The sequence below is a fragment of the Mandrillus leucophaeus genome, unplaced genomic scaffold (genome assembly GCF_000951045.1).
Source record: "Mandrillus leucophaeus isolate KB7577 unplaced genomic scaffold, Mleu.le_1.0 Scaffold1504, whole genome shotgun sequence".
Lineage (NCBI taxonomy): Eukaryota > Metazoa > Chordata > Mammalia > Primates > Cercopithecidae > Mandrillus > Mandrillus leucophaeus.
Genome location: NW_012101482.1, coordinates 489,959 through 508,010, shown reverse-complemented (window position 1 = coordinate 508,010; position 18,052 = coordinate 489,959). Strand labels below are relative to the sequence as shown.

The window sequence follows — 18,052 nt, the reverse complement described above, 5'->3', positions numbered from 1 at the left end:
ATGCAAATCATACCCACAATGAAATACCACCTCATACCTGTTAGGATGGCTATTGGTAAAAAGACAAAAGACAAAAGCGTTAGCAAGAGTGTGGAGAGGGAAAAGAACCCTTGTACACTGTGAATGGAAAAATAAATTAGAAGGTTTTTGATCTTGCTTCAGATGACTTTGACTAGTCAGAGTCTTTCATGATTCCATATAAATTTTATGATTATTTCTTATATTTCTGTAAAAAGTACCATCTGGATTTTTGAATGTGTAAGATGGTTTTGGGGAGGTAGTATGAACATTTTGACAATATTATTCTTCCAAGACATGAACATGGAATGTCTTTCTATATATTTGTCTTTTTAAACTTCCTTCATCAATGTTTTATAATTTTCAATGTACAGGTCTTTTTTCTCTTTAGTTAAGGTAATTCCTAGGTACTTTGTTGTTGTTGTTGTTGTTAATGTAAATGAAGTTGTTCTCTTAATTTACCTTTTGGAGAGTTTGTTATTAGTATATAAAAATGCCACTGATTTTTGTGTGTTGATTTTGCACCCTGTAATTTTATTGAATTTATTAGTTCTAATAGTTTTCATGGAGTCTATAGAATTTTCTACGTACATAATTATGTCATCTGCAAAAAGAGATAATTTTATTTATTTGTTGTGATTTGGATAGCTTTTATTTAATTTTCTTGCTGATTGCTCTAGCTGGGAGTTCAGTACCATGTTGACTAGCAGGGCCAAGAGTGACCACTTTTGTTTTCTTCCAGATCTTAGGGGAAAAGCTTTAATTTTTCTGCATTTATTGAGATGATCATGTGGTTTTTATTTTATTATGTTGTATCACATTGATTGATTTGTATATGTTGTTGATTGTTGCATATCCATCCTAGCATCCCAGTAATAAATCCCACTTGGTCATGATGTATGATCCTTTTGATATGCTGTTGAATTTTATTTGCTAGTATTTTATTGAGAATGTTTGCATCTAATTCCATTAGGGATATTGGCCTGTACTATTCATTTCTTGTATTGTCTGTCTAGCTTTGGAATTAGAGTGAAGCTGGCCTCATTAAATGAATTTGGCAGTTTTCCCTATTCTATTTTGTGGTACAGTTTAAGAAAGGTTAGTATTAGTTCTTCTCTGAATGTTCATGATTATTTCTCATCCATGAACCATCTGGCCCTGGGCTTTTCTTTGTTGGAAATTTTTTGATTACTGATTCACTCTCCTTGTTTGTTATTGGTTTGTTCAGATTTCTGTTTTTTATTGACACAGTTTGGGTAGGTTGTATGTTTCTAGAAATTTATCCATTTCCACTTGTTCATCTAGATTATCCAATTTGTTGACATATAATTACTCATAATAGTTCCTTAAAATCTCATAAAATTTTGATGCCTTGTTTCTACCAACTGGTAAACATGATTTGGGGCTAGGAAGCCTGGAAATGAAATGTCATCACTTTTGTAATGTTTTCTTTTTTATCTCTCCACTCTATCAGAATCACAACCACAGCTGCATGTATGATGGATCTTCGAAGATATCCACTGGATGAGCAGAACTGCACCCTGGAGATTGAAAGTTGTGAGTTACTTGGACAGGGGCATGAAAAGGAGGGATGCTTCTTTGACCCAATGGAATTCAACTTCTCACTGAGTTAATTAGTACCAGGATTTTTTAGCTGCACTTGTCTGACAAGTTTTCAAAGGGTTTATATTGGTGGCTCAATGAAGTTATTGTTTTGAACAATTAGGGAAAGTTCACTTATTTTAGATCAACAATTTATAAACTCATACTTTCTCCTTCTCAGAGTGCAGTTTCTCCCAAAGTCTTCCAATATCCAAGCTGGATTAATAAGAAAGGAAAGATATTTTAATATGAAAAGAGTTTGTGAGATTGTTTTGACCTAAACTATTGTAAATTGTCTTTTAGAAAAACATTATGTTAGTGTCTTGTGTGAATAATGTGTCTTTCCTCATGAAAAGAAAAAGATGATAAATTACACTCATGAGACTTATGCTTTGCACCAAAGACTTAATGGTTTTTAAGTCTAGTGACTAATTTTAGTTTGTCCTCTTGGGCTGCTTTTTCACTGATTGCTTTCTTAACAATTCAAATATTTCAGCTATGAAGATTTAATCTGACTATCTTTTTGTGATTATTTCTCAGCCATCAGCCTGTAGGTATTTGAGAGCATTAATTGTGAACACCAAAGCTAAGCCATTTCTTGGTTTTCAGAGGTGCAAAAAAGTCCAGTAGCTAATCAGACCATTATCATAGTACCACTTAATGTAATGTTAGAAATTGACAGATGTTTATTTAGATCATCTAAAATGCTTTCTAGATGTAAACATTAAGAAAGTAAAGGAAAATGGGAAAATTCCAGGTCATTCTATAGTATTGTTGAAGAATGAATGTATTTCCCCAGTGTCTCATCACGAAGCAATTACATTAACCTTCTAGTTCCACTGTATACATAGAAATAGATGAAGGTGTTAATGTAGATGTAATTACAAGTTTAAATATAGACATTGACCTACTACCACCAAAACCTAGAATGAACAAGAAAATTCATGAATAATTCTCTAATAAATATTCTAATTTTAAATCTCATTATATAAAGAAGTTACTAGGTATTGAAAGGTGTTTATATATATAAAGTATTGATGGTAACTTTTGGTTCAGATACCAAAAATGACCATATTCAAACCATAGGAATGAACTATGTAAACTCAATCTTATACTAATAGCTAATAACACTTTATAAATAAGGCAGAACATTAGTTCACCAAGTAAATCATTACTTTTGGAACTGATATAGAAAGAGAAGGATAACTCATGGGTTGCGCATACATATTAGTTGTTTTTTTACCCTTGACCACTCTTCCATTGACTTTCTGATTTTTTACCTTGGCTTCTGCTGAAGAATATTAACATACAGCAACCTCTTGAAATTGCAAGACCTTATGAATTGTGTCATTTGCTTAAAGGAGCAATGAATTTTGACAAATACTTGAAATTGATTCTGTGTTTTAAATTGTAAGTTCTAAAATTATCAACACTTTCTCCCAAAATGCATACTTTATTTACAATGGATACTGAGTTTTTCTATTATAGGTTGACATTTTTCTTTAAGTTTGAAGATTTATTTATTCATATTAAAAATAGATGACTTTAGGTCCATTTAATATAACATATAAGGATCAAAACTATAAATGAAGCAGAAATTAAATGTAACTTTTGTGGGGAAGGGATGGGGGAAGCCCAGGCACCCAGATAGCCCAAAGTAATCATCAAATATGATGTCAGGTAGTAGATGGTGACCCAGACATGTGACAATCATTGAGGCAATTGAGCAGGATGCAACTAGTTGTCTGGACATACAGATTAACACAGTAACTGAGACTCTAAAATAAGCTAATATGTACAAATTTGAAAAGATGGTAATTATCATAGTGATCCAGCAGTTGGTCACAGAACTACAATCCCTAAAGATACTTACCTAAAACAAAGCAAAAACTCTTGACTGTAAGAACTTGAATAATGAGGAGTGTAAAGAGGCAGGAACTTAGGAGAAAGATTTGCATAACTATAGCTGGGTATTTTATAACACCTTTGTGACATAAGTATTTGTAACAACACTTGAGAGATGATATACTTGAGGCTCAGAGAAGTAAAATAACTTACCCAGAGTCACAGGGCAAAAAAAGTAATGGAGTGAAAAAGTAATGGAATAAGAATTCAAGCTCAAGTGTTCTTCTCTTCATCACGGAATCCTGAATCAACAGGTGAGTAAGGGAGCATACCATCAATAATTAGAAGTGTAGGTTGGTCACGGTGGCTCGCGCCTGTAATTCCAGCACTTTAGAAGACCAAGAAGGGTGGATCACCTGAGGTCAGGAGTTCGAGACCAGCCTGGCAAATATGGTGAAAACCTATCTCTACTAAAAATACAAAAAGTAGCCAGGCGTGGTGGCATGCACCTGTAGTACCAGTTACTCAGTAGGCTGAGACAGGAGAATTGCTTGAACCCGGGGAGCAGAGGTTGCAGTGACCTGTGATCAGGCCACTGCACTCTAGCCTGTGTGACAGAGTGAGACAGTGAGACTCCACTTCAAAACAACAATAACAACAATAATAATAATAATTAGAAGTATAGCATTAACTGGAAACACTCTTGGCTAGGTTGGAAATGCTGAATCAGTCAAAGACTGGTCTGTATTTCCTAAACTATCCCTGATAAATTTCAGTATAGATCCCAGAAGCTGAATTTCGCTTTTAGATCAAGGGTCAAACAATTGCAGCTACAGGGAGAAGGTAGCTTATAGATGCAGGAAACCAAGCAGGCCTTGATTCTATTGATGTTACCCTTAAAAAAAGAAGAAGCTTCTGATGACAACATAATTTAACTTCAACACTTTACTTAAAATGAATCCCTATTAACAATAGATAAACCAATGTAGAGTTCATAAATGTTAAGAATAATAATTTTAAGCAGTGAATTAGCATATGCCCATGTGGAGTTTGAATGAGCTTTGCTTGTTTCTACCTAAGTACATAATCAATATGTTGCTAAGTTTTAATAAATACTGAATAGATTATTCATCTAGGTTTTTTTTGTTTGTTTGTTTTTTGTTTTTTGTTTTTTGAGATGAAGTCTCCCTCTGTCACCCAGGCTGGGGTGCGGTGGCCGGATCTCAGCTCACTGCAAGCTCTGCCTCCCGAGTTTATGCCATTCTCCTGCCTCAGCCTCCTGAGTAGCTGGGACTACAGGCATCCGCCACCTCGCCCGGCTAGTTTTTTGTATTTTTTAGTAGAGACGGAGTTTTACCATGTTAGCCAGGATGGTCTCGATCTCCTGACCTTGTGATCTGCCCGTCTCGGCCTCCCAAAGTGCTGGGATTATAGGCTTCTATTCATCTAGTTTTTAACTTTTCACAAAAAACGTGTTATCTTCTAAAACAGCTCTTTCTGACTTGACAGTGTATCAAGACTATACTGAGCCTTAAAGTAATCACAAATGAGAGGCTCTAGTGTCAGTTGGGAAATAAGAATGATCAAGTAGACATCACACTGATGTAAGATTGAACCAATCATGTTTGTGACCAACAGAGTAGAAACTTTGCCTGCATTACAAAATTCACGAGTTTGCATGTTCTCCCATCACAACCTCAAGGCTGGCAAAATGTTTTCCTTGGTTAGGTCCTTTGAGACAAATTAAAGATGTTTTGCTTAACTTGATGTCATCTAATCAAGTATAATTGAAAAAGTCATAAAGACTTGTTAAATTGAAAGTTTGCTTGAACTTGGAGCAGATTAATAGCTCTGTAGCCCTAGGATGCTATAAAATGAGTCAATGACATATAGAAAAATCAATCAAGGAATTTAGTCTAAAGTATATTTGGAATCTGAAATCAATAACAGTATCATGTGAAGGTTTGATAGCCACAAGCTTCATGGAGATATGGAAAGAGCTTGGGATAATAATCATGAAGGAATCAGGTAGTACAGATTAAAAAAGATCCGGACTCTAATCTCATCCACTCATTTACAGTAGATGTTGTCACCTCACCACACCAAAATGATAATAATAAAAGAAAAAGCCATTTCAGGCCTGAAATCTCTCGTTTTCACTCATCTTCTTTAAACTTCCTTATTCTTCACCACTATTCCGAGTTAGCTCTCTGTATTTCACAGGAAGATGTGTTTCTATTTCTTTCTTAGGCTAGCCTTGCCCGCTGTGCTTAGAATTCCATCTCTTTCTTCCTCCTCTGGAAATTATGTTTAGTCCACACACACACCTCACCCCTGAGCTCTCAGATCCTCAATCCTGCCCTGTCTGCCTCTTTTCTCACAGCTTGTAAACTAGTTGAAAACTCTTCTCATCTTAAAACACCTGCACTCTATCCCCACATTTCCCTGAAGCTTTTTCCTAATCTCTTTCTTTTTCTCCAAAGTACTTGAAAGGATAATCTATATCTGTTGTCTCTTGCCTCAACTTCCTCTCAACCCACTGCAATCTGGCACCTGCCTACCCATCTCCCGCCTCTGCTAAAACTGTTCTCAGAAAGGTCACAAAGGACCTCTTTACATTCAATCTTATGCTGTGGCTCTCAAATTTATATCCCCAACTGAGATCTCTTCTGAGCCCCAGATTGATGTACTAGCACTCTTCTTGGCATGTCTGTTTTGATGTTTCAAAGGCATCTTGAGTTCAATTTGCTCAAAACTTTATTCTTGATTTTTCCCTTTCAAATGAATTTCTCCCTCTGTCACTTTAATCTCACTATCCGACCATAATCCTGGGATTGTTAACAGCTCCATTTCTCTCAAACTCCGCTGATCCGTTCTATTGCCAAGTACCATCTATTCTACCTGCAAAATATTTATCAGGCCTGTCCATTTCTCCCCTGCCCTATTGCCACCAGTCTTTTCCAAACTATCATTACATTTTACCTGGACCATTGTAGCTGCCTTTTACAGTCTTCTTGCTTTCACTTTTGACTCCCTCTAACCCAATTTCTGCCCAGCAGCCCCAGTGATCTTTGCAAGGTGTAAATTGGATCATATTATTTCTCTGCTTTAAAATATTCAGGCTGGTTGCCGTGGCTCATGCCTGTAACCCCAACAATTTGGGATGCCAAGGCAGGCAGATCACAAGGTCAGGAGTTCAAGACTAGCCTGGCCAACATGGTGAAACCCCGATTCTACTAATGATACAAAAATTAGCAGGGCATGGCAGCACACACCTGTAATCCCAGCTACTAGGGAGGCTGAGGCAGGGGAATTGCTTGAACCTGGGAGGCAGATGCAGCAATGAGCCAAGATGGCGCCATTGCACTCCAACCTGAGGGACAGCCTGAGACTCCATCTCAGAAAAAAAAAAAAAAAATCAAAGACTTCCTACTACACTGGTAAAACTGTCCACTCTTCTTAACTTGATCTTCAAGCTCTTGTGTGACTTGACCTTCCTCATTATCTTGAATCCCATCTGTCACCATTTTTCCCTTACTTACTGTATACATTACTCCAGCACCAGAGACTTTGTTTCTGGCAGACCATATTTTCTCTTATCCCATCATAATAATTTTCTCATTTCTTCTGGCTGAAATGCTTTTCCCAACCATAGTTCTTTCGGCTTCCTCTTCTCATCCTTCAGTCCTCATCTCACATGCCACCTTTGATAGGAGGCTTTCTTAAGACTCCTCCAATCTAAGTTAGGAACCAGTAGTTATTCTCTTTCAAAATTCTTTTTAGTTTCCCATTGCTATTGTCTGAAAGTTTGTATCCCGCCAAAATTCATATGTTGAAACCTAACCCCCAATATAATGCTATTAAGAATGTATCTTTTGGAGGTGATTAGATCACGAGAGCAGAGTCCTCATGAATGGGATAACGGTAGTCCCCACTTATTTACAGTTTTGCTTTTTGCCTGAAAATATTAAGTGGAAAATTCCAGAAATAAACATTCATCAGTTTTAAATTATACCCTTGATTGTAGCATGATGGAATCTCCCACCATCCTGCTCTGTCCTGGCTGGGACATAAATCATCCCTCTATCCAGTGTATCCACATGTATATGCTATCTATACCACCTATATCATTGATACCATCTGCTCCTGGCATCCAGCCACTGATGTCATCATGGCTTGATGATCCAGGATCACCCAAAGCAGATGATGCTCCCTTTGATATATTTTCAGAAGATCAATGGTAACCAAAAGCTATGTCACAATGCCTACATCATTCACCTCATTTTACCTCATCATACAGGCACTGTGTCATCTCACATTACAAGAAGAAGGGTGAGGACAGTACAATAGGATATTTTGAGTGAGAGAGATCACATTCATGTAACTTTTATTACATTATATTTTTATAACTGTTGTATTTCATTATTAATTTTTGTTAATCTCATACTGTGCCTAATTTATAAATTAAACTTTATTATAGATATGTACAGATAGAAAAAACATAGTATATGTAGGGTTTGGTACTATTTGCAATTTCATGTTTCTACTGAGGGTCTTGGAATATATCCCCTGAAGATAAGGAAAAACTGCTGCAGTGCTCTTATAAAAGAAGCCCTGAGATCTACCTTGCCCCTTGCACCGTATGAGGACACAGCTGGAAGGTACCATTTATGAACCAGAAAGTGGGCCCTCACCAGACACTAAAATCTGCCAGTACGTTGATCTTAGACTTCCCAGTCTATAGAACTACGATAAATAAATGGCTGTTGTTCATAAATTACCCAGTTTATGGCATTTGTCATAGCTATCCAAATGAGCTGAGACATCCATATCATAGTAGTATTTGTTTCTATGCTTGTTGTTTATTTCCCCTGTAGACTACAAACTTCTATGAGGGAAGGGATCATTGTTTTGCTCACCATTCAATCATTAAACCTAGAAAATAAATATTTGTGTAGTGAATGTATGCTAAATTTCTTGGCTTCAAACTTTTCAAGTCATTTGACTTTTAGAAGATAAGTCTAGTTTAATTTTTTCAGATGAGATTTAAGGAGGATTTTTTTACTTGCAATAAAATATCATTTCATTTATATACGTCACACAATCTTTCATTTGTGTAATTTTATATTCATGTTTTAAGACCATCTCAGCTGGGCACGATGGCATCGGCTTGTAGTCCCCACTATCTGGGAGGTTGAGCTGGGAGGGTCACTTGACTCCAGGAGTTTGAGTCTAGCCTGGGCAACACAGTGAAACCCTATCACTTAATAGAAAAAAAAGGAGTAAGATCTCTTAAACAACAACAACAACAATAACAACAACAACAAACTATTTCAAAAATTATAAAAGCGTCAACCAACAGCCAGATAAGGAAAGATCTAACATTTAAATTACTTTAGAAATTTTGAAGGGTGGTAAGGGTAGTGAAACGATGACTTTTGTTGTTGTTGTTTCATCATAAGGCATTAACTATGTTCTTCCTACTTACACTACCACGAAGTTTTCAGACAAAGGTAACACTTAGTGACACCTGGTTACTTTTATACTGGTTTCTTGTTTTAAAAAATGGTTTGGTAACTTTTAACCTAGGCCTTGTCATATGTATTGAATTTAATGAACTATCCACTTAATTTATTTGTTTAACTCTCAGAAGATTGTCATTGTCTTAATTTAAATATCTTGATAGTAAAAACATGTGCACAGAATGTAAAGCGATAGTCATATTTAATTATTTCCAAAATAAAACTATTTTCTTGTCTACAAAAATAACATGTGATAAGAAATATCTGTCCACCTAGTGTGATAAAATGGCCTAGCTTAGATATGGGAAATGTTCTGAGAAAATGGGAGGTTTGCAGAAGTGAATATTAAGTTTTATTTAAGTACAGCACCATATTAACAACTGGAAATAAAATTTTTAAAGCATAGTTTTCAGACATAAGACATGAGTAGTTCTATAAAAGTTTGCCCTTGAATGGTCACATCTGGAGAATTATGTTCAGTTCTTAATGCCGTTTTAAGGTAATTTCATTCAGAAGGAGGAGAACAAGATATCTGTAAGACAAATATAAGGAGGCATAGCAGACATTCGGAATGTTTTAATGTGCTATCATATAGCAGATGAAACTGTGTTCAGAGTTGCCCAGTGTGTTATTCATAGTTCTTCAGAGAAATAGAGCCAGTAGGCTAAACATATCCTATTGGCTGTATTTTATATAGAATAAAATATATAATGTATAACATAAAATATATAATTTTATATAAAATACAGCCAATCAAGCCAATAGGACATGTATAGCATATACATATATATGGAATATATAGAGTATATAAAGAATATATATTTACATATTTTTAGAAACATATATATTTAGAAATATATATATATTTAGAATAGAAGCCTTTCTATTCTAAATGGCTACCAATACTATTTCCTCTCTCTCTCTCTCGCTCTCTGTCTCTCTATATATCCCACATATATACATATAAATATTGGTATATGATATATATATAAAATCTATATATATCTTATCTCTTTCTATAGATATCATATATATGATACATGGCTATCAATACCATTACATATATAATAGTATATATTATATACCAATACATATATATATAGAGAGAGAAAGATAGATAAAGTACAGATAAGATATATATCTAGATAGAGAGACAGAGTGAGAAGTAAGAAAGAGAGAAAGAGAGATTTATTATAAGGAATTGGCTCATGCAGTTATGGAGGCTGACAATCTCAAGATCTACAGAGTGAGTCAGCCAACTAGAGCACTGATGGTGTATTTCCAGTCCCAGTCCAAAGGCTTGAGAACCAGAACTGATAGCATAACTCCAGTCTGAAAACCTATCAGACTCAAGACCCAGGAAGTACTGATGTTTCCATTTCAGTCCAAAAGCAGGAAAAAACCTGATGTACCAGTTTCAGGGTAGTCAGACAGGAGGAATTCTCTCCTGCTCAGGGGAGGGTCAGTTTATTTGTTCTACTCAGGCCTTCAACTGGTTGAATGATGCCCACCCACATTGTGGGGGGCAAGCTGCTTTATTCAGTCTGCTGATTTAAATGTTAATCTCCTCCAAAAACACCCCCACAGGAATACCCAGCATAATGTTTGACTACTGGACACCTTGTTTTCCAGTCAAGTTGACACATAAAGTTAACCAGCACATCCAGAAATGCTAGATTTGAACCCGTTTAATTCCATTTAATTCAACTAGCACTTCTAAAGTAGCGACATGTGGCTCTTTGTACTACTAAGTGCTGGCGATATAGCAGCAACAAGTAGACAATAGTCAGAAGCTGCAGGAAGGTAGCTTTAGAAATTAAGAGACTCTCTGACGAGCAGCAGTGTTCATTCATGAAGTAGGTCCCTGCTTAAGAAAGAACTTCCCCTACCACAGAGACACTTCAACTAATTAGAAAAGGCCACATACCAGAAATAATGTAGAAGACGTTCCTCATTGAGAGGCCAGTTTCATTTTATAAACTTCAAGGTCTCTTTTAGCCTCAAAATCTGGACTGCTGGGAGTTCACTAAATTTAGTTACATCACTAATACATTGCTTTCTGAGCCTATCTAAAATATTAATTCTAAAGTGATCATGATTTATAAAGTATATTAGAATATGAGAAAAAATATGAATATATAAACATGTAAATACTCACAAGGAAAATATGAAATATAGGACAATTACAGGCAAAAGCCTTTAAACCATTCTTACTTTATTGCTGCCTGCCAAATCATTAGTTCTGATCTGAAATAATGTAAAACCAGCATCTACAACATGCTGCACACTTTCTATTCATGGACGCAAAACACCAAAAATAACAGAAGTAAATTGAACTTCATGAATGATTCATGACTTCCTTTGCTTTATGTCCCCATTGTCAAGAAAATTAGCAGCATTGGATATCTCCTTAGATAAATCTGATTTTGCCATATTCAGTAGACTACTTAATGAAAATGAATATTTCACATTTATGTTCATAGAAATGTTAATGAATTTTAGTGCCTGTAGCTTTTTTTGATGAGCAGAGGGGTGGGTGTAGAGAGGAAGGGAATATTTTTTCGGAATTAATTTATTCCTTTTTCCAGCCTGCTTCTTTGAAACTGTGAAAAAGCACTCACTCTGAAAAGTATCTGATCTTTCAAAGTTATAAAATAAAAGTCAGTGGGGGAATGGAGTTCCTTCTATGAAAATTAGTTTTTCTATCAACTTGACTATAAAGTTAGCCTTAGAGTTTTTCACTTCTATACTACAGACAGTTTATTTTCCATCCATGGGCAAGCGGCTGTGTAGATTGATGAGGAAATCTCAGATTTACAGATTTAGATTTCTGGACGTTTGTTCTTCAATTGGTGTTATGATGGATGACAATTTTGCATCTAGATTCCAAAGAGGAAGTGTAAAATAAAGCTCACTTTTAAAAATCTACAGCTTTTAGGAAATAACTAAACACTTAAAGACACATTTTAAAAAGGAACTTTGATCTTCTAATGCTGGACATCCTTGCTGAACTAAGGAACTTTGATTCACTTGAGATCCAAACTTGATAATAACAATATCTAATATTTATTAATGGCCCAGGCACTTTCTAGATTCCCCACTGATTCCTCTCACAAGAAGAAAATCAAAGCGTCAAGATAGTAACTACCTTCAAGACAAAAAACTCTAGAGGTTTGAATGAGATTTGAACTCAGGCAATTTGACTGGCAAGTCTACAATTTAGCCCTTATAGTCTCTTGAGAAAACTTACTTCTCAATACTGTCTTCACAAAACCTTTTTCTCTAGCTTCCCTACTGGGCGTGAGTTGGGTGGTTTTAGGTGTAACTCTATCTGAACAGGAAGCAAACGCCTGCGAAGAAAACACATTTTAATTGGTCCTTCTCTGTCACTGAATCTTCCCAATTCAGTTCTTAAGTAGGCTTTATTTTTGACATTCTTGCCACTAAACTGAATGTTGATATACTTTTAGAATAACAATTATTTTACCAAATCACTTCTATAAATGCAATAGATCACACAATGGCCAGAAACCCTTTCTCTTCTAAGTGGCTACCAATACTATTCCCCCAAATCACATCAATGTGGTGCTGGGCCTGACAACAATGGTGCTGCAGTTTCAAAGTCCATTTATTATTCATAATTATAGTGCAACAGGCACTATATTTAAAGTCAATTTATTATTCATATAGATGCATTAACATCTACAACTTTGGAAATGGACATATTCTTATGAGAGGTCTTGGATTTTCTATGAACCACATCCACATAGGAATCATGAAACATGGATACAATTTAGTTTCCATATAGGTGTCAATTTCCACATTTAAGGTGCATTATTCTCATCTTTAAGATCAAAGATTTTTAAAGGGAGCTTTTAAAAACTATTGATACTATGCCCCACCCCAGACCAATAGCATCAGAATTTGTGGAACGTGGGTCCTAGCACAAGCATTTTTTAAGCTTCCAAGTTGATTCCAATATGCAGCCACATTTGACAGCCACTGCTCTAAGGCTGCCATGCATTGATTTTTTTTCCTCTTCTTTTTTTCTTTAACATCCTCTTTTAATAGACCCAGTTCTCAAAATAAAAAGCAGAATAGAAACATAGAAATGAAATAAAGTACAGCAAAGAACAGAAAATAACATGATTTTCAAAGAAAGAAATCACTGAAATGATCAAAGGAAAGATTGTAAACTATTCTTTCTTTTATTCTTTCTTAAAAAATGGCAGATGGCTCCATTTTTTCTCTTCAAAGGGCATGCCTTGAAATAGGTGGACCAATGCACCCTGCCTTACATTAGAATTAAGTGCTCCAGCTTGATATTCAAATCTATGTAATAAGAAGTCAAGTTGTTACAGGATGCTAACCTATTTTTAAAACCCATATATAAAAATATATATTTATATTTACATATTTATTAAAATATTATATTTATATTATATATTATATTTTTATATATTTTAAAATATGTAAATATAAATTTAAAACCATATATATACATACACACCACATATTAATATGAATGTGACCAATAAACATTAATTTGAATAATCATGCTATGGAAAGAAGAGTTATCTATACTTGGGAGACAGACACATGGTCATCAGCCATTTTAGCAACATTCTCTATCATGTAAAAGAAATAAAGCAAGTTAAAATGTGTGTTTGAATGAATACATAACATTTTTTACAAGAATAGCTTCTCAGGCCAGGCGCAGTGGCTCATACCTGGAATCCCAGCACTTTGGGAGACTGAGGCGGGTGGATCACCTGAGGTCAGGAGTTCACAATCAGCCTGGCCAACATGGCGAAACCCCATCTCTACTAAAAATACAAAAATTAGCTGGGCGTGGTGGCATGCACCTGTAATCCAAGCCACTCACGAGACTGAGGCAGGAGAATCACTTGAACCCAGGAAACAGAGGTTGCAGTGAGCCAAGATCGTGCATTGCACTTCAGCCTGGGCAACAAGAGTGAAACTCCATCTCAAAAAAAAAAAAAAAAAAAAAAGAAAGAAAGAAAGAAATAGCTTGTCAAACTGAAATCAAGCACAGTCTATTTCTTTCAAACATAAAACGTTATATAAGAATAATTTCTGTGTGTTAATCTTCATCCCACCACACTGTGCCCTATAGATACTGACTGTACTCATTTGATTATGTAAAAAAGGTAGATTTCTCAGAAAACTCCTAGTACGTTATTGCATTGATTCCAAATCATTGTATTCCCAGAATTTAGATTATGTGGATCTACAATGTAGAGAAAAAAATGTCACTGAATAGAGCCAAGGGCTTGCCTGCTCTCATCTTAGGCACTATCAGAGCAGAATCACACAACCTGTGTGAGATGCTCCTTGCAGTGCTTGTTGAACATTCAGGGTCTTGTTAAAATCAGATTCTGAGTTAGTGAGCCTGAGCTGGGGCTTGAGAGTCTGTATTTCAAACATTTCCCAGATGATGCTAATGCTATTGGTAGATGGACTCAACTTTGAGTAGTAAAAATCTGGAGTCAGTATAAATAAATAAATACATAAATGCATCAATAATTTTAAGAAAAATTTTAAAAATCCTGTCTCACGTGTGCTCCTCAATCTACTTTCCCAGCCTGTTTGCTTCCTAATGTGATTTAAATGGTTAGCTAAAAGCCCTTTTTTCACACAGTTTGCTCAGCCTTTGAATCAGAGAGTTTGAGTTTTAAATAAACTGAGGCAGTAAAGTCATTTTCAAATTACCTGAAATACATACATCTGAACAGCAAATTTTGTTAAGTAACATTCCTGGTATTTCTCACATGTGGAGGACTTCCAGAAATATAGTATTTCATTAATACTCCTAATCCCACATTAAAAATAATATTTGGGTGAATATTTTCTCTGCAGAAAGGACTTATTTTAACAAAGAAAAAAAATTAATCACTATATTTGATTTTATTTGACTCTGTGTCCAGAAACTAGAGGTTTTTTAGCAGAAGGAGCATATAGTTTACACCTCCGCTATCTAGAGGTCTGCAATTTAATGAGTCATTCTGGAGAGCACAAGTTTTCCAGACCTTATTTTAACTATTTTTGATGTAAATCTTTCTCAACACAGAATTCTGAAAAGCTTTTATCCTTTTGTGATGATTCAAGGTCGTAACTGTGAGTATTTCTCACGATGTGTTAAAGCTCTAGCTTCACATGAATTGAAGGCAGATACTCTGATCTTCCTAGTGACCTGAAAACCTATCATTTTGTCAGTATCTTCCTGGACAGAGAGATGAACCACCTCTCTATATAATTAATGTGTCAACACTAGAAAAGTCCATCTTAGTCATTAAGCATATTTTTACAACTTAGGACATAGGTGTTTTTCTGGCATAATTCTCATTTTAAGTAACCTAGTCTCTGTACCAAGAATCAGTAATTGTTTTAGCATGATTGTGAGCTTCAGGGTCTCAGCAATGGTCCAGATCCTGAATGTCTACCTCCTCATTACCTTCCTCCATCCTGTCTGCAGTAATGATAGGTTCTCACAGGTCACCTGCGTTCACTCAGTATCCGGTTATTGAGTTATAAGTGTTTTCTGCATGAACTCCCTTAGTCTCATTGTTGTTGCCATTATTTTATATCTTCCTCTTTGAATTTGTACATGTTATATGTAGAGAGAAGGTATGTTACATAATTGTCCTCTGATTTTAGATTGGAAATATTCGGAAGTGTCCTCCCTTTTGCCCCAACAAAAGCAATCATCTCCCTGTTGTCCGTCTGATTATTTCCTTCGAACTGTTCATCTAGTTGCGTAATTAAAGGAACAAGCCTGATTCTGCTATATTTTCACAGCTTCCTCACCAATATGTACAGTTACAATAAAACTAAATTTTCTTCCTAGTTTCATGAAGTTTAAGAAGTATTATTCTGCTAGCTTGATACCAGGTTACAAAGTTACTCTTCTTAAAGTTTTACTTTGAAGAGAATGTCATGCACAACAAACACTGAAAATTCTCTTTTGTTCCATATGAGGATAAATAATAATACTACAATGATAACGTGACTAGAACTAGCAAAAACTAAAGCAAAAACATGCTTAGATTGAATCTCAGATACCATGTCCACATGCCACAAAGACCATGAGAAGGGCAATCCAAGAGTAGGTCAAGGTGAGATATATGCTAAGTATATTTGGAGGCATGAATATAGAAGATTTAAGTCTGGCAAAGATGACACTAGACACCAGCTCTGAGACTTACACATTACTTTGACTGAATTCACATGGGAAGCATCTTTTTATGATAAGTTCTGTTTTAGACATTCAAGATCTACACTTAGAACTAAACTGGTCTTTCTAAATCAAAGTTCTGAGAAAATGCCATCGACCAAATGGAAGAAAACTGCAAGTAGAGCCCAGATAAGTGTTTACCATTTTAAATTTATATCATCAGTTAGACATTTAAGTGGAGATATTAAGTGAAAGTCTAAGTCTAGAATTCAGAGGAGAGATTCTATCTGGAAATACGAATTTACGAGTCATGATCTTATAGATATATTTAAACCCATGAATCTGAATGGCATTTCTGAGGTAATTAGTATACCTCAAGAAGAGGTCCAAGTGCTTAGTCTTGGTCAAATCAGTGCTAGAAGTTGGGGAGATAATAGAAAACACAAACATGGCAATGACTATGTGCAAGCACATTATAAATAATCTACCATTTAATCTCAACCGTGATTATCAGTAGGTGCCACCATTCCCATTTTTTCAAGGAGGAAGTGTTGTTATCATTTACCAACGAAGAAGCCGAGACACCGTGGGAATAGCTAACTTGCCCATGTTCATGCCTAGTAAGTAGCAGAGCCAAATCTGCAAACTAAAAGAGATGACAGTGAGGTAGGAGAAAACCTAGGAGAGAAGGGTATGCTGGAAATTAAGGTTAAAAAAAAAATGTTCTAGAAAAAGAAGTGATCACCTAGGATAAATGTCCCTGATAGTGCAAGTTGGATGACAACTGATAACTGACTATTGGATTTAGCAACACAGAGTGCTGGGAGTGAAAGTCTAAATGGAGTGGATGGAAGCTAGACCAGGAGACAATTACAGTTATGAGGGGGATAAGAAAGAGCCAGTTGGAAGTGATGCAGTTATTGGTCATAGCAAGGTCTAGAGATGGGAGTGAGTGGTGAGGTAAAATGGAGGAAATGATCATTGCAGAGACAAAGGAATTTAAAGTCTGGTGTATAGAAAAATAATCCACATGTATATTGGATTCACAAAGAACTAAGACAGGAGTTTGAAGTTGAAATAGAAGCCAAACGTAGAAAAAGGAGATTAATTAACCTTGGATTGGCAGATGACATCAGCAATAAGATGACAAAAGATTCAAATTTAGGAAGGAGTAAGGAAGAATAGTCTGGAAGGGACAAAAAGAAACGAAGAGTCACTTGAACCCGGGAGGCAGAGGTTGCAGTGAGCTGAAATCACACCACTGGACTCCAGCCTAGGTGACAGAATGAGACTCCATTCCCCTACTCCCCAAAAAAGGAAATGAAACAGAGTCACTTTGTATAACTCCCAGGCTTAATACCAGGGATGTAGGAGAAAGAGCAGCAAGGACTTGAGAGAGCTGTTGGGTAAGCTATGTTTGTGAGAGAGAGCAAGGTTTTGATAAGAGGAGGTGGTGAGGATGAGAGCACTGAGGATAGGGGGATTTTACTTTTGATGGACTGTGTGCTTCAGTGGGCATAAAGGAGGGTTTTGGAATCATGGAGGGCTAAGAGCTAAAGACAGAATAAAGAACATATAGATCCAGCCGGATGCAGTGGTTCACACCTATAATTCCAGCACTTTGGGAGGCTGAGGCAGGTGGATCACTTGAGGTCAGGAGTTTGAGACCAACCTGACAAGCATGGTGAAACCTGTCTCTACTAAAAATACAAAAATCAGCTAGGTTTCATGGCACACATGTGTAATCCCAGATACTTGGGAGGCTGAGGCAGGAGAATTGCTTGAACCTGGGAAGCAGAGGTTGTAGTGAGCCAAGATCATGCCACCGCGCTCCAGCCAGGGTGACAGAGTCAGACTCTGTCTCAAAAAA

At 36.0% G+C, this 18,052-nt stretch overlaps 1 protein-coding gene across 1 annotated transcript in view; it reads left to right on the top strand.

Annotated features, from left to right (window-relative positions):
- Positions 1 to 18,052, top strand: part of GABRB1 (gamma-aminobutyric acid (GABA) A receptor, beta 1) — a 262,575-nt gene that overhangs the window by 158,094 nt on the left and 86,429 nt on the right. The window contains exon 2 of the mRNA XM_011975036.1: positions 1,493 to 1,575. Within this exon, the coding sequence (XP_011830426.1) occupies positions 1,493 to 1,575 (83 nt within the window). The remainder of the gene's footprint in view (positions 1 to 1,492; positions 1,576 to 18,052) is intronic.